The 16,911-nt window shown below is 43.8% G+C and overlaps 1 protein-coding gene across 2 annotated transcripts in view; it reads left to right on the top strand.

Annotated features, from left to right (window-relative positions):
* The window catches only part of LOC120920724 (probable ATP-dependent RNA helicase DDX60), a 294,719-nt gene that overhangs the window by 10,591 nt on the left and 267,217 nt on the right, over nt 1-16,911 (top strand). For both annotated transcript variants that reach the window (XM_040332971.1, XM_040332963.1), the window contains 4 exons: nt 9,775-9,931; nt 10,494-10,563; nt 10,867-11,056; nt 14,882-15,220. In XM_040332971.1, the coding sequence (XP_040188905.1) occupies nt 9,784-9,931; nt 10,494-10,563; nt 10,867-11,056; nt 14,882-15,220 (747 nt within the window). In that variant the 5' untranslated portion in view covers nt 9,775-9,783. The remainder of the gene's footprint in view (nt 1-9,774; nt 9,932-10,493; nt 10,564-10,866; nt 11,057-14,881; nt 15,221-16,911) is intronic.

Below are 16,911 nucleotides of genomic sequence, written 5' to 3'. Positions count from 1 at the left end.
CAAGTGCCTCCACTCTTTGAGAGCCTGCACTATGGCCAATAACTCCCTGTCACCAATCTGATAGTTGCACTCCGCGGGTGACAGTTTCCGTGAGTAAAACCCACAAGGAAGCAGCGGACCCTCTGGTGTCCTACGTTGAGACAGAAGGGCGCCTACTCCTGTCTCGGACGCGTCCACCTCGAGGACAAAGGGCAACCCAGGGTTGGGATGAGACAGAATCGGAGCTGACACAAAGGCGGATTTTAGGGCCTCAAAAGCCCGGATGGCCTCGAGCGGCCAGACCTGGGAATTACTGCCCTTCCTGGTCAGATCCGTGAGAGGCTTGGCCAGCATGGAGAAGTCCCTGATGAACTTCCGATAATAATTGGCGAAGCCCAAAAAACGCTGCAAGGAACGAAGACCACTGGGCCGAGGCCACTGTAAGACAGCCGAAACCTTCTCAGGATCCATGGAGAACCCCTCAGCGGAAATGATGTAACCTAGGAAGGTTACCTGGGATCGGTGAAATTCGCATTTCTCAAGCTTACCGAACAGCTTGTTCTCTCGTAACCGTTGCAACACTCGTTTGACATCCAGAATGTGGGCCTCCCTGGATTCAGAATATACCAAGATGTCATCCAAATAGACCACCACACACTGCTGCAACAGGTCACGGAAAACATCGTTGATGAATTCCTGAAAGACTGCGGGCGCATTGCACAACCCAAAGGGCATAACCAAGGATTCATAATGACCGGTCCTGGTGTTAAAGGCGGTCTTCCACTCATCGCCCGCCTTGATCCTTACCAGGTTATATGCCGCCCTCAGGTCGAGTTTGGTAAAGACCGTGGCCCCTTTAAGACGATCGAACAGCTCGGAAATCAATGGTATCGGGTAAGCGTTCTTGATCGTGATGCGATTGAGACCCCTATAATCGATGCAAGGCCTCAACTCACCGCCCTTCTTTTTCACAAAGAAAAATCCAGCCCCTGCCGGGGACGAGGATTTGCGAATGTGACCACGGGACAGCGCCTCTCTCACGTACTCCTCCATGGCCTCATTCTCCGCAACCGACAGTGGATAGACCTTGCCGCGAGGAGGAACGGCACCAGGTTGTAACTCAATGGCACAATCATATGGGCGGTGCGGAGGTAGGGCAACTGCGCGCACCTTATCGAATACATCCCGGTACTCCTCGTATTCAGGAGGCAACAGAGAGTCCGAGGAAGTACACAGCAACTTGACAGGCCCATGGATGCACTTAGCCCCACACTGTGGTGACCATGAGAGGATCTCGGCCGATCTCCAGTCAAAAGTCGGATTATGCTTCTGGAGCCAGGGGTACCCCAAGACCACCGAGTAGTGTGGAGACGAAATAACTTGGAAGCAGACCGACTCTCTGTGAGCGGCACCAATGGCTACCCCCACTGGAAGGGTCTCATGAGTCACGTGTGACGGTTGGAGGGGTCTGCCGTCTATCGCCTCTAGAGCCAGCGGGGAACCTCGAGCCTGTAGAGGAATGGAATTGGCGGCAGCGAACTCACTATCAATGAAAAAACCACCAGCACCAGAGTCCACCAACGCTTGGGTCGTCACCGAGCCCCCGACCCAGGAGAGGACAACAGTGATCAGTGGTTTATCAACACGGGAAACCGGGGACGAGGAGACTCCACCCAAGATCTGCCCCCGACAGGATCTCAGGTGCGAGCGTTTCCCGGACGGTTTGGACATGCCAACCGAAAATGCCCATCGAGACCACAGTACATGCATCGGCCCTCGCGTCTCCGGAGTACCCTCTCCCCCTCGGACAAGCGAGCAAACCCCAGCTGAGAGGATTCACCCCCAGACAAGTCAACACCAGGAGGCGTGGGAGGAGAGGGAGGCACGGGTGGGACAGCAAACGTAGGCGCCAAACTGTTAGGAGGCCTCCGCAGGCTCACCTTAAAGGAAGGTCTCTCCCTGAGTCTGGTGTCAATCAAAATCAGGAAAGAAATAAGAGCCTCGAGCTCCACTGGTAGGTCCTTAGCTGCAACCTCATCCTTCAAGGCATCCGAGAGACCATGAGAGAAAGCAGCGACCAGGGCCTCATTATTCCAACCTACCTCTGCTGACAGGGTACGAAACTCAATGGCGTATTCGGCTACGGATCGTGAACCCTGTCTGACGGACATAAGGAGCTTCGCAGCAGAGGCGGCGCGAGCCGGCACATCGAATACCTTCCGAAGAGAAGCAACAAAACCGGAAAACTCGGCAACCACCGGATTGTTGTTCTCCCATAAAGGACTGGCCCAGGACAAGGCCTTGTCCGAGAGCAGCGAGATCAAGAACCCCACCTTTGATCTCTCAGTGGGAAAGGCATGTGGCAGCAACTCAAAATAAATGCCCACTTGGTTAAGGAAACCTCGGCACTGAGTTGGCTCTCCCCCAAATCGCTGTGGAAGGGGGGCAGAACCGGACATACCCCGAAACACCGCAGGCGCAACAACAGGTGTCGAGGTAGACTCTGGCGCAACAGTCGGATCGGCCGTAGGAGCGGGCCCAGGAGCGACGACCGACCCATCGGCAACGGGAGCGAAATGAGCCGTGCGTTCAAGCAGGGTTTGCAACGCCACGGCGAACTGACCCAACAGGGACTCCAGCTGATCAAGTCTGGCAACCAGCGTGGGTAGCAAGGATGGCTCTGTACCGTCAAAATTCATGGCTTGGTCCTAATGTTACGGAACCATGAACCAGACGTACAACAAGAGATAAGTGAAAAATAAGAAGGCTTTATTGAATATCAAGCATTAAAGCAAAAGTCCAAAACAGATGGTGAACCCGAATCAGAGTCTTGCGAAGCCAGAGGTCAGGAACCAGAAGAGTAGTCAGACGAAGCCAGGATCAGGAACCAGCAGGGATGTCAGACGAAGCCAGGATCAGGAACCAGCAGGGATGTCAGACGAAGCCAGGATCAGGAACCAGCAGGGAAGTCAGACGAATCCAGGATCGGAACCAGAAGCAGCAGCAGTCTTAGAAGCATGTGAACACAGGAGGACCAAGCAAGGAACTGAAGCCACAGAACTCCTATATATATGAGCCAGGCATCCAGCTCCTCCCAGTGGGAAGGAGGAGCCGCAGGGTGGGAGGCTACAAGAGACCTGGAAACCAAGATGGCCGCCAGCACATGTCAAACGAAGGAGACAGGAGAGAGGTAAGACCATGACAGTTATGCCACGTACACACTAACGGATTTTCCATAGAAAAAACCTTGGATGGGTTTTCCGACGGAATTCCGCTGAAGCTCGGCTTGCATACACACGTAAATATAAAGTGCGGCGCAAGTGAAAATACTTAACTATACAATAATTTACTAAATGAAAAGAGTCCATATAGTGCACAAGTGAAAGAATTTCCAAAACGTGCTTCAAAGTAAACAATAGTGACTGTAGTGAGATTATCTTCTTGAGATCAGTGAGATCAGTGACCCACAGGAAAAAGAGATCCTCCACCAGAGACTAAGGATGGCCTCTCACCTCAGCTATTCGACCTGTGGCTAGGTCAAATAGCATGTCATAATCCTCCAAGGTACAGATGGAATCAGCAACCAATCAACCAGCTATGAGTTTCTCCAGACAAAACCAGCAAAAGAGGCTCAGCAATCCATGGACCGGTAAGTGTTAAATGACAAAAGAGAAGGGATAGTGCTCTCTGTATGCAACAAGTTTAATATAAAACAGAACAGATAAAACCACTCACATTTGCTGACACTCTCAGCCGAGTGTGTAGCGGACAGCGTGTCTCAAAGCTCAAGGCGTCCGGATAAGCAGCCGGTGTATAGGTCAAGATGTGAGGCAGACGAACGCGGGTGACGTCGACGTGACTCCTCCCCCTCGTACGCGTTACGTCCCAAGTAGGCGGGACTTCTTCAGCGTGGGGCGGGGATCAACGTAGACGTCCCGCACACATATAAATACCAGGCCGTTGCCATGGCTACACAAAAAATTTATATCTAAATCCTGCGCCATCTAGTGGCTAAAAACAAGACGGCCGGCAAAGAATGAAGATCTCACTCTATAACAACAGGAAACCGCAAGATATAATTTAAAAACAATTAAAATACAAATGACGTCAGCCGCATTCGTCTACTCACAAGACCCATTTTACAATATATTAAATAAACACAGCAGTATACATATCTTTGCCATGCAAAAACCCATACATTAATTTGCACTTTGTATCTGCTACATAATGTAAATTCCACTGCCATGCAATAAAATAGAACATTAAAATGCAGATTAATACAATCACCAATATCATAGTTAAATTGTATGAATCCTAATATTAAAATATGTAAAGTTGAAAAATAAAAAAAAATAAAAATAAAAATAAATAGTAAAAAATACAAATTAAAATACCCCAATACATACATATTAACGATTCGAAATAAAACAATTGAGATCGAACTCAACGTTGAGTCCCGCCGGATGAGAAACCTTTGTCTCATAGATCCAAAAGGATTCTCGGCGGCTCAGTTGCCGAATAAAGTGCCCCCCTCTCCAATGTCTGGAAACTTTTTCTATGCCCCAAAATTTAAGGCCCTTAGGGTCCCTCTGATGGCAGTCTCTAAAGTGTTTGGACACACTGTGGGTCTTAATACCACGCCTAATGTTGCTGATATGCTCGCCCACCCTCACATGTAACTCTCGTGAGGTGCGTCCAATATACTGTAACCCGCAATCGCATTCTAACATATATACCACACCTACAGTGGAGCAAGTAATTAGCTGTTTGATTGGGTATTCTATCCGAGTCACATTAGAGACGAAAACTTTGCGTTTTTTAATGTTGCGTTTCGCATGCTTACAAGTCGCACATCTGCCACAGGCATAGAATCCTGACAAAAAATTAAAGAGTTTGGGTCGAGGAATGACAGGTGGGTCAGTAACTCCAGGGGCCAATCGATCTCTCAAAGAAGGAGCCTTTTTATAAATGAATTGAGGGCGCTCAGGAAGGACCGGACCAAGGACCGCATCTCCCTTAAGGATTGGCCAATGTTTGGCTACTATTTTTTCAAATTTTTTGTGTTGAATATTATAATCCAAGAACATTTTGAAATTCGCTGTTTCTATATCCCCATTGGGAGGTTTATCTTGTATAATCAGACTCCTGTCAATATTCCTGACTTTTTCAATTTCTTGTTTGATCAAGGGCATAGAGTAACCTTTAGCTACAAACCTAGTAGCCAGTTGGTTAGACTGTGCCAAATAATCTGTCTCCATGGTGCAGTTTCTCCGGAGCCTAACGAATTGGCCACGTGGTATATTACATAGCCACAATCGATGGTGGCAGCTATTAAGAGGAATATACCCATTCCGGTCCACTGCTTTAAAATGATTCTTAGTGACCAGTTTAGAACCAGACTTAAATATATCTAAGTCAAGAAAGGTCACTTGATCCTTGGAGACAGTCCAGGTCAAAACTATACCCTTATCATTGGAATTAAGCCTAGTCATAAACAACTCCAAAGAGGGCATATCCCCCTCCCAAATCAGCACCAGATCGTCTATATATCTACGGTAGCAAAGAAGTTGAGGAGGCATATCATGAAAAATCACATCTCGCTCCCAGTGGGCCATGAACAGATTGGCCACACTGGGAGCGAAACGAGCCCCCATAGCTACTCCACAGCGTTGGAGGAAGAATTCTTTATCGAACCAAAAATAATTCTTCATCAAGCAAAATTGCAAACTATCCAAAAGAAAACGCACATGTTGAGAATCCAAATCAGTGGACTCCAATGCCCATGCGACCGATGCCAAGGCTGCTTCATGCCCTATAATGGTATACAATGACCCCACATCTGCGGTCACCAATATAGTATTAGGTGTGCAAGAGATGGAACTCAAAATTTGAATTATCTGCTTAGTATCTCGTAAGTAAGCAGGCACCTTGCAAACCAAAGGTTGCAAAAACACATCTAAATATTGCCCCAACCGTGATGTAACGGAATCAATTCCATTTACAATCGGACGGCCAGGAGGCCGCTCGGCATTTTTATGCAATTTGGGCAAAAAATATATTATCGGGGTCCGACAGTAGAAGGGGTCAAGATAAGCCGCCTCCTTTTTATTAAGAATGCCTGTTTCTTTACCTCCCTCTATCAAGAGGTGGAGGTCATTTTTATATTTTACCATAGGGTCCGGCGGGACTCAACGTTGAGTTCGATCTCAATTGTTTTATTTCGAATCGTTAATATGTATGTATTGGGGTATTTTAATTTGTATTTTTTACTATTTATTTTTATTTTTATTTTATTATTTTTCAACTTTACATATTTTAATATTAGGATTCATACAATTTAACTATGATATTGGTGATTGTATTAATCTGCATTTTAATGTTCTATTTTATTGCATGGCAGTGGAATTTACATTATGTAGCAGATACAAAGTGCAAATTAATGTATGGGTTTTTGCATGGCAAAGATATGTATACTGCTGTGTTTATTTAATATATTGTAAAATGGGTCTTGTGAGTAGACGAATGCGGCTGACGTCATTTGTATTTTAATTGTTTTTAAATTATATCTTGCGGTTTCCTGTTGTTATAGAGTGAGATCTTCATTCTTTGCCGGCCGTCTTGTTTTTAGCCACTAGATGGCGCAGGATTTAGATATAAATTTTTTGTGTAGCCATGGCAACGGCCTGGTATTTATATGTGTGCGGGACGTCTACGTTGATCCCCGCCCCACGCTGAAGAAGTCCCGCCTACTTGGGACGTAACGCGTACGAGGGGGAGGAGTCACGTCGACGTCACCCGCGTTCGTCTGCCTCACATCTTGACCTATACACCGGCTGCTTATCCGGACGCCTTGAGCTTTGAGACACGCTGTCCGCTACACACTCGGCTGAGAGTGTCAGCAAATGTGAGTGGTTTTATCTGTTCTGTTTTATATTAAACTTGTTGCATACAGAGAGCACTATCCCTTCTCTTTTGTCATTTAACACTTACCGGTCCATGGATTGCTGAGCCTCTTTTGCTGGTTTTGTCTGGAGAAACTCATAGCTGGTTGATTGGTTGCTGATTCCATCTGTACCTTGGAGGATTATGACATGCTATTTGACCTAGCCACAGGTCGAATAGCTGAGGTGAGAGGCCATCCTTAGTCTCTGGTGGAGGATCTCTTTTTCCTGTGGGTCACTGATCTCACTGATCTCAAGAAGATAATCTCACTACAGTCACTATTGTTTACTTTGAAGCACGTTTTGGAAATTCTTTCACTTGTGCACTATATGGACTCTTTTCATTTAGTAAATTATTGTATAGTTAAGTATTTTCACTTGCGCCGCACTTTATATTTATTTGATTTCATTTTGCATACACACGGTCACACAAAAGTTCTCCGAACTTTCGACTGTCAAGAACACGGTGACGTACAACACTACGACGAGCCGAGAAAATGCTTCGAATTGTTTCCGAGCATGCGCCGAATTGTTTCCGAGCATGCCTCGGAAATGTTGCACGTCGGAATTGCTACAGACAATCGGAATTTCCAATCGGAATTTTTTCCATCGGAAAAATTAAGAACCTGCTCTCAATCTTTTGCTGGCGAAAATTTCCAGCAGCAAAAGTCCGATGGAGCGTACACACGGTCGGAATTTCCGATGAAAAGCTCTCATCGGACTTTTGCTTGCGGAAATTCCGACCGTGTGTACGCAGCATTAGTTCTCAGGATTGCTTAAGTTTGCCAGGGTGACAGTTTTATTAGGGTTTGCAGACTGAAATTGTGGATTGGGTAATGGAGAGGTCTGTGTGTCCGATAAATGGATTGATAAGGTCTTGCCATCAGTTAACAGTTTGTGTATTTCCTGAACTGAAGGCGGAAGGAGGGAAAAAGGGCACTACTGCTATATCTCTGGTTCAACACAGGAAAGATGAAGACAAGTTAAATGTAATAGCTGTATTTTGAACAATATGGCTGCCACACACTCATCCTGTCATGTGCCTAGTACACACACGACACAACCATCACATGGTCCATCTGGTCTGCTGCATTTATTTTTATTTTTTTACTTTTTTGTCTGAATATACTGTAGGTCTACAGTAGACTTGTCCCAAACATGTTTAAATCCAAGCTGGCCCAAACAAACTACTACTGAACTAACAGATACTCTTACTGGGCATGCTGTGTAAACAGTATACTGCACTGTGTTCTGGCAGCCGGAAAAAAACGTTCCATTCCACTCCTAGAACAAAATAGAGTCTGGCTGCCTGGCCATTCTCAGGGAGCTTTGTACTCTTTGAATAAATATAAAGCTTCCTCTGTTTGGCTGAGTTGGAGATCATAACGTCATATGCCCACTTCTCCACCTCAGTCAATCACAGGAAGTTTTGTATTCATTCATGGAACACAAAGCTCCCTGTGAATGGCTGAGCAGCACTTAGCCCAACTCTTTTTTGTTTCGGGAGTGAAACAGGAAGGTTTCATCCCACTGCTTGAACACAACACTGTGGTTGGAGGTTGTGTATTCTCTCATGTTTTTGGATTGATATGAACATCAATTGCATGCTAAGTTGACATCTTTTACTGTCTAAGCTCTTGCTATCTGGTGAGTGGTATGACTGAGTGGTATGACTGTCTCACAGAACTCATATAAAGTTTAGGAAGTCTAATTTCTAGCACTGCAACTTTGTTTTTATTGTTAATTAAGGACCTCATATATTGGCCTTTTGTTGTCGATGGTGTTTGTAAAGACTGTACATCGTTGCAGACATTAATAAACTGTTTATCCAAGAAAACATGTGGCCAGGATTTAACTTTAGAAGAAATTAGGGTTAACCTTAAATTGAGGAAAGGGTTCTTTACTGTTAGATCAGAAAAAATTGGAAATCTTTCCTCCAGGGCGTAGTACTAGCTGAGAGTGTTGACAAATTTTAGATGTCTTTCTCAGGAAGCGGAATACAGTAAAGAGGGCTATAGGAATTGTTAGGGAATAAACCCCAATGCATTATTTGATCTCCATAACTGTTGCTACTGTAAAAGTGGCTGTTGAAGTTTTACATGTAGCTTTGCTTGTTGCTAGGGTTTGAATGCAGTTATGTTTTAATGAATATTTCTCGATAATTGGTTTTAATTTGGTGTGTAATAAAATATACTGTATATTTTTAAAGTTTATTTTGTTGATATCATTGTACCAATTGAATGACACTATGCCGCAATGAGACTTTTGCATATATGATCTTTATTGGTCTAGTGAAGATATGGTTGCAATATAAGAGAGTATTTCATACATCTTTTGTGTAAAACATTCTAATAGTGCTAAATTTGATTCTTTGCTAACAAGTGCTACAACAATTACTGTACATAACTAGGATCTATGACTTTTTGGCAGGTTAGTTGTCCACTCACCTGGTATCTATACCATCATGGTAATTAAAGGGTTATGGGCGTGTCTGTTAGATCTAGATATAACAATGGTGTCTTTCTATGGCAAACAGTATGGAATCACCACACTTGGAATATGTTCATGCAATTATTTAATTGTATATAAAAAATTAAAAAATGACAGACATGCCTCAAAATTTTCATTTAACATTCCAACATTCTGGCTTTAAGAAACACTTAAAAAATAAAGAAAACTGTAGTCAATTGCAATTGTTTTTTGCAGATCAAGCAGTGGAAAAATATATTGAATCATACTTTGCAGTTCTAATACAAACATCTGCATCAGACTGTTTTAATTCCACAAATGAAATCTTAGAATATTGTGCCTTACTTCCCTTACAAATTGATTTTTTATATAATTTTACACATAGATCTACATCATGGCCACAGACAAACCCAGAAAAAAGAGAGGCAAAAATAAAAATGACCCATGCATTACAGAAGAACAGTTTTCTGAGCCAAGTAAACCAACTGCCAGCAATGATCATCCTTCTAGCCCTGGAAGAAGATTTGCAATTCAAATGTCAGGTAAAGCTATCCACAATTCACCTGCTTGTTTTAACATGTAATCCGCTTATCGACAAACAGTAGGAAAATCCGTCAAGAAAACCGTGTTTTTTTTCCGACAGAATGTTGGCTCAAACTTGTGTTGCATACACACGGTCACACAAATGCTGTCAGAAATTCCGACCGTCGAGAACAATGAAGTTCAATAGGCAGTTCTGCTCTTTTGCTTGATTCTGAGCATGCATGTTTTTTTGCGTGTCGGAATTGCATACAGAAGAACGGAATTTCCGTTTTCCGTCGGAAAATTTGAGAACTAGCTTTCAATCTTCTGTTCCCGACAGCAAAAGTCCGATGGAGCATACACACGGTCGGCATTTCCGACCAAAAGCTCACATCAGATTTTTCTTGTTGGATTTTCCGACCGTGTCAACAGGCGCAATTACAGTGGCCATAACATAATCTCCATCCTACCCCCCCCCCCCTTATAAAAAAACAGTGCTGCTAGAATGTAATAGGTCGTCTACTGTTGGTCAAATATAACAAGTTACAACATGCATACTAATACACAATTTTTACAATGCAGAGCTGTCAGAGCATAATGATTTTCTTTTTGGAATGGCAAGCTTTCTCATGGAGCAGTTATCAAGAGCCAAGTAAGTAGAATATGCAGGTTTTCACTGACCTGAAGCATTTTTTCAGTGCAGCACACCTCAATGGATAAATGTTTAAATCTGTTGTGTCAATTAAAATGTATTTATGTGTGAAATGCACTGAGACTTGGTACTATTCCACATGAGGGGCAAAAAAATGTAACAGACAAAACATATTTCCTTATTATGTTTGTGTACTGTATGTGTTTGGAAACAAAACTTGTGCTACATATTTGGAGGATATACCGTATGCATCTTAAAAAAAAAAAAAAAAAATCTGTTCCGTAATACTGTCATTTCTTTCAGGTTTGAAAGTTTGCTTAATGATTACATGGAATCTGAACTATTTGTGATTGATGGAGATTCTTTAATTATTACATGTGTTACAAATGAATCTCTGAGGAGAGGACAGAATTTGCATTTCTTTTTCTTGGTGGAACGTTTTCTACTCAATTTGACAAATAAGGGAGCAAAATACAGCATTGTATTTTTCAATGTAGGTGCTATTTTCTTTATATAGTTGATGATGTCTGTATGGAATACGTTAATATGTAATGACTTGTATTTCCTTTGAATACCTTAAATATTATGTTTTTGTTTCTGAATTTCATTTTTATCTACATAAAAAACGAATGAACCTGATTTTAGATTACTGTATGTTATAGTTTACTAGTGATACTGTGAAGCAGATACTGTATGTACAGGTGATTTGGTTGGGTCTTTCATGTGTTTATTTTTTGGGAGTAGTTGAATAAATGTTGCTTCTGATCTGCAAATAGTAGTGCAAATATAACAAATGTTAATAAATTATGCCTCATTTGATATGGCAAAATCTACCTGATTAAGTCTTACGTTCAGAGTAGCTAAAAAAAATTAAAACAAAACCTCTTTAGGGATAGAAACCTAAGAGCCCATTCACACAGGGGCAACACGACTTTCAGCGCGACTTTGGGAGGCAACTTGGACACGACTTGAGTATGAATCAAAGCGCGACTTGGGGCGACTTTAGCGTGACTTACAACGCGAGGAAGGGGAACTTCATGCCAAATTTTAAATAAAAAACCCGGCATGGGTTCCCCCTCCAAGAGCATACCAGGCCCTTAGGTCTGGTATGGATTTCAAGGGGAACCCCCTACTCCGAAAAAACTGCGTGGGGGTCCCCCCAAATCCATACCAGACCCTTATCTGAGCACGCAGCCCAGCCAGTCAGGAAAGGGGGTGGGGACGAGCGAGCAGCCCCCCTCCTGAACTGTACCAGGCAGCATGCCCTCAACATGGGGGCTGGGTACTTTGGGGCAGGGGGGTGCCCTGCGGCCCCCCCACCCCAAAGCACCTTGTCCCCATGTCGATGGGGACAAGGGCCTCTTCCCGACAACCCTGGCCATTGGTTGTTGGGGTCTGCGGGGGGGGGGATTATCGGAATCTGGAAGCCCCCTTTAATAATAACTAATTTTACTAGCGGGGGCCCGGTCTTCTCCCTTCTTCCGACTTCGGGGGGGGGTCTTCTTCTGACTTCGGGGGGTCTTCCGACTTCTCTTTTCTCGCTCTCCGGTTCTTTCTCCCTTCTGCCCGGAGTCAGAAGAAGACCCCCTGAAGTCGGAAGAAGACCCCCCGAAGTTGGAAGAAGGGAGAAGACTGGGCCCCCTCTAGTAAAAGAGCTGGAAGAAGATAGCGGAGGTGCCCGGCAGAAGGGAGAAAGAACCGGAGAGCGGAGAAGTTGGAAGACCCCCGGAGTCGGAAGAAGACCCCCGGAGCTGCCTAATAAATTACTTTAAAAACCTGTGTAGTGTGTTTTTCATTGATATTTTTCTTCCACCAGGTGAATGGGTAGGGGTACGATGTTCCCAGATTCTGATAAGCCCCCCGCCCGCAGACCCCGACAACCAACGGCCATGGTTGTTGGGAAGAGGCCCTTGTCCCCATCAACATGGGGACAAGGTGCTTTGGGGTGGGGGGCCGCAGGGCGCCCCCCTGCCCCAAAGCACCCACCCTCCCATGTTGAGGACATGCCACCTGGTACGGTTCAGGAGGGGGGCTGCTCGCTCGTCCCCACCCCCTTTCCTGACCGGCCGGGCTACGTGCTCGGATAAGGGTCTGGTATGGATTTGGGGGGATCCCCACACCGTTTTTCGGCGTAGGGGTTCCCCTTGAAATCCATACCAGACCTACGGGCCTGGTATGCTCCTGGAGAGGAACCCATGCTGTTTTTTTATTTAAAATTTGCCGTGGAGTTCCCCTGTGGGAGGGAGGTGTTTGCCTTATAACAGGTTCACACTGGGGCGACTTCCTGTAAAGTTGCCTCACTGTGAACGGGGATCCGATTTGGAGGCGACTTAGATTGAAATCAATGGGTACAAGTCGCCTACAAGTCGAATTGAAATAGTACAGGAACCTTTTTTCAAGTTGGAGCGACTGCAGTAGTGTGCATTAAGACAGCTCCATTCACTTACATTGATTTCTTCATGCAGCGAGACTTTAGGTGACTAGGGGTGACCTGGGGCGACCTGAAGTCGGATCCAAAGTCGGACCTGTGTGAATGGGCTCTAAGACAACCATTGTTTATTTGTTTTTTAAATAGGCAGTATTCATGGGTTGTGACACTGGTTGTGGCTACATTACCTAGTAATAGTAACCTAGTAACAGGGTTCTTTAGAATTCTCCTTATGATGAGATGTCTGCTGTAAAAGACTCCCTTGTATATCCTTATACTTCCGTCGTACATTGTATTCATGAGTTTAGTGTATTTAAATTTTCCATTAATGGGGGCTAATTGAGCATGTGCATAAAAAGCTTAAAGACAAAAATGGGTATAAATTGTGGTTGAGTGTAAAGTAGTATTTTTAATCTCAAACCAGTTCCTGTGAATATAATGTCCATCCTTTTTTCTTTTCTTCCTCTAATGTCCTTGACATTTATAAGAGAATGTGGTTGAATTGTTCACATACTCCATTTTCGTAAGAATGATAAGGTGTAGAGTGTGATCTGCACTTCAAAATCCTCAAATCCCATATAACCTGCAAAGCTCTTCTTTACCTGGCTCTCAGAACAGACCCCTTGGTCAGAATTAATACAGTATGTTGTGGGGCTCCATACAACAGGCTGAATGTTTTCCAGAGTACCTGAGCAGCAGAGTTAGGCCGCGTACACACGATCAGTCCATCCGATGAGAACGATCCGGTTAACCGATGAACCTGACTGATGGTCCGTCGCGCCTACACACCATCGGTTTAAAAAACGATCTTGTCAGAACGTGGTGACGTAAAACACAACGACGTGCTGAAAAAAACGAAGTTCAATGCTTCGAGGCATGCGTCGACTTGATTCTGAGCATGCGCGGGTTTTTAACCGATGCTTTTGTATACTAACGATCGGTTTTGACCTATCGGTTAGGCCGCGTACACACGATAGGATCGCCAGTAGAGAGCGGTCTGAAGGACCGTTTTCATCAGTCCAAACCGATCGTGTGTAGGCCCCATAGGTTCTTTAACCTTCGGTCAAAAAAATGAGAACTTGCTTTAAAATTGAACCAATGGACGCCTAACCGCCTAACCGATAGGTCAAAACCGATCGTAAGTATGCAAAAGCATCGGTTAAAAACCCGGGCATGCTCAGAATCAAGTCGACGTATGCTTGGAAGCATTGAACTTCGTTTTTTTCAGCACGTCGTTGTGTTTTAGGTCACCGCGTTCTGACACGATCGTTTTTTTAACCGTGTGTAGGCGCGACGGACCATTAGTCAGGTTCATCGGTTAACCGATGACAACGGTCCTTTGGACCATTCTCATCGGATGGACCGATCGTGTGTACGTGGCCTTAGGCATCCATCGGTTCAATTTTAAAGCAAGTTCTCATTTTTTGACCGAAGGTTAAATAACCTATGGGGCCTACACACGATCGGTTTGGACTGCTGAAAACGGTCCTTCAGACCGATCTCCTCTGGCGATCCTATCGTGTGTACGCTGACTGATCTCAAATAGGAACAATTTATAAAAAAAAAAGGATCAACCATGAGTAGCACAGTAGTGTCCCATACCCCCCTGCTGGTTAACTTGCAAAGTTAACTAAAGCAGCTCCCGTGCTCACGCCCTCCATCCAGCAATGATTTTGCCTCTCACTCTGCTCTTCTATTAAAAGGAGAACAACGAATGTTGTGGGGAGACATCGACACAGCCCTGTTCAGGATCTACCCGTCAGCTTCCCACGATCGACAGGTAGATCGTGATCAACGGGTTGCCGGCCCTGGTTTTAATGAATACATAACTCGTCATGTAATTATTTGAACAGCCTTTTCTAGGATTAACATTTTTCTTTTAATCCACAGGATATGGAACATTTGTATACTGGATGTCCTGACCTTATCTCTTTACGCTCCCAACTTATGTTGCATCTTGAAAATAATACAGACATAACTGTACATTACTTTTCCAACTTTCTATGTGAGCAATGGAGGGAGTTTATCAACCATCAGGCTCTTTATTTTGTGATGGTTTGTGATGAAGGACTAAACAATGAGCAGACATGTTTTTTGAATCTCTTGATCCTTCATGCACTTGGAAACCAAATAAATGTTGTTCTTACAGCTGGACAGGACTCTGATAATCTCAGGGCTTTTGGCTACCATGTGAGTGCCACATTTCATCATAGAGCATATCTGCAAAAGGTAAGCAATACCATCAATACTTCAAATATATCACAGTAGAAACATTTTGTATAGTTTTGAAACATCCCAGAGCTGATGTATGAAAAACCCACTTGCCTTTTCCTATGTGTAGTTGGGTCCCCTGTATGTTTGTATTGGTCCAAGATCATTTTAATTGTTGGTAAAAAAGTCATGTAAAAACATCCTACATGTTTTCTAGACCACTCCACTCCCCCTTCATCAGGGTTCAACACAGGATAAAAGTGGATATATTATATTAGTGGATATATTATATTAGAACCAGTACACACTATAAGAAAATCAGACTAATGATTGTCTGGGTTTTCTTGATGTTTTACAGCAGGTCAAAAACAAGGATGAAACTAATTGTACGAAAATTCTCGCATGACAAACCCATTTTTTTAATTGTTTCTGATCATGCGCAGTCTTTTGTATACAATTTTTCTTGGATGAAAACCGTACAAAAACAGAACACATTAAACAAAAATCATTAGTTCTGTTTATGTACAAGAAAACATTTGGAGTTTGTCCCTTGAAAAATTTTTGTTTGGAAAGTCTGAATTGGATGTCAAAAGTTGTGTACACACTATAAGAAAATCAAAAGATCGTACCTCCCAAAAACAATAGATAAGAAACAGCAAATTAAAATGATATGGGCACCTTGGGAATTATTTTTACAGTCGGAGGAAGGTAAAAAGCTAATAGGAGAATAAGATAAAGGGTAGTAGATGGAAGAAAGAAGGAAAATAGGAGAGAGAACATTTTGCGCACGGTTGGAGGACAGCGGAGGAGGGGAGGGGTATATTGTATTGTCTTATTAACCACTTAAGCCCCGGACCAATATGCAGCCTAAAGACCCAAGGGGTTTTTACAGTTCGGGACTGCGTCGCTTTAACAGACAATTGCGCGGTCGTGCGACGTGGCTCCCAAACAAAATTGGCGTCCTTTTTTCCCCACAAATAGAGCTTTCTTTTGGTGGTATTTGATCACATCTGCGGTTTTTAGTTTTTGCGCTATAAACAAAAATAGAGCAACAATTTTGAAAAAAAAGCAATATTTTTTACTTTTTGCTGTAATAAATATCCCCCAAAAACATATATAAAAACATTTTTTTTCCTCAGTTTAGGCCGATACGTATTCTTCTACCTATTTTTAGTAAAAAAAATCGCAATAAGCGTTTATCGATTGGTTTGCGCAAAATTTATAGTGTTTACAAAATAGGGGATAGTTTTATTGCATTTTTATTTTTTTTTATTTTTTTACTACTAATGGCGGCGATCAGCAATTTTTTTCGTGACTGCGACATTATGGCGGACACTTCGGACAATTTTGACACATTTTTGGGACCATTGTCATTTTCACAGCAAAAAATGCATTTAAATTGCATTCTTTATTGTGAAAATGACAGTTGCAGTTTGGGAGTTAACCACAGGCGGCGCTGTAGGAGTTAGGGATCACTGTGTATGTGTTTACAACTGTTTGGGGGTGTGGCTGTAGGAATGACGTCATCGATCGTGTCTCCCTATAAAGGGAATGACGCGATCGATGCGCCGCCATAGTGAAGGACGGGGAAGCCGTGTTTACACACGGCTCTCCTCGTTCTTCAGCTCCGGGGAGCGATCGCGACGGAGCGGCTATAAACAAATAGCCGCGCCGTGGTCCCGGATCGCTCCCCGAGCGGACCCGACCTC

Source organism: Rana temporaria, chromosome 1 (genome assembly GCF_905171775.1).
Source record: "Rana temporaria chromosome 1, aRanTem1.1, whole genome shotgun sequence".
NCBI classification, from domain to species: domain Eukaryota; kingdom Metazoa; phylum Chordata; class Amphibia; order Anura; family Ranidae; genus Rana; species Rana temporaria.
The sequence above is the reverse complement of the archived record's forward strand: the minus strand, read 5'-3'. Positions and strand labels throughout refer to the sequence as shown.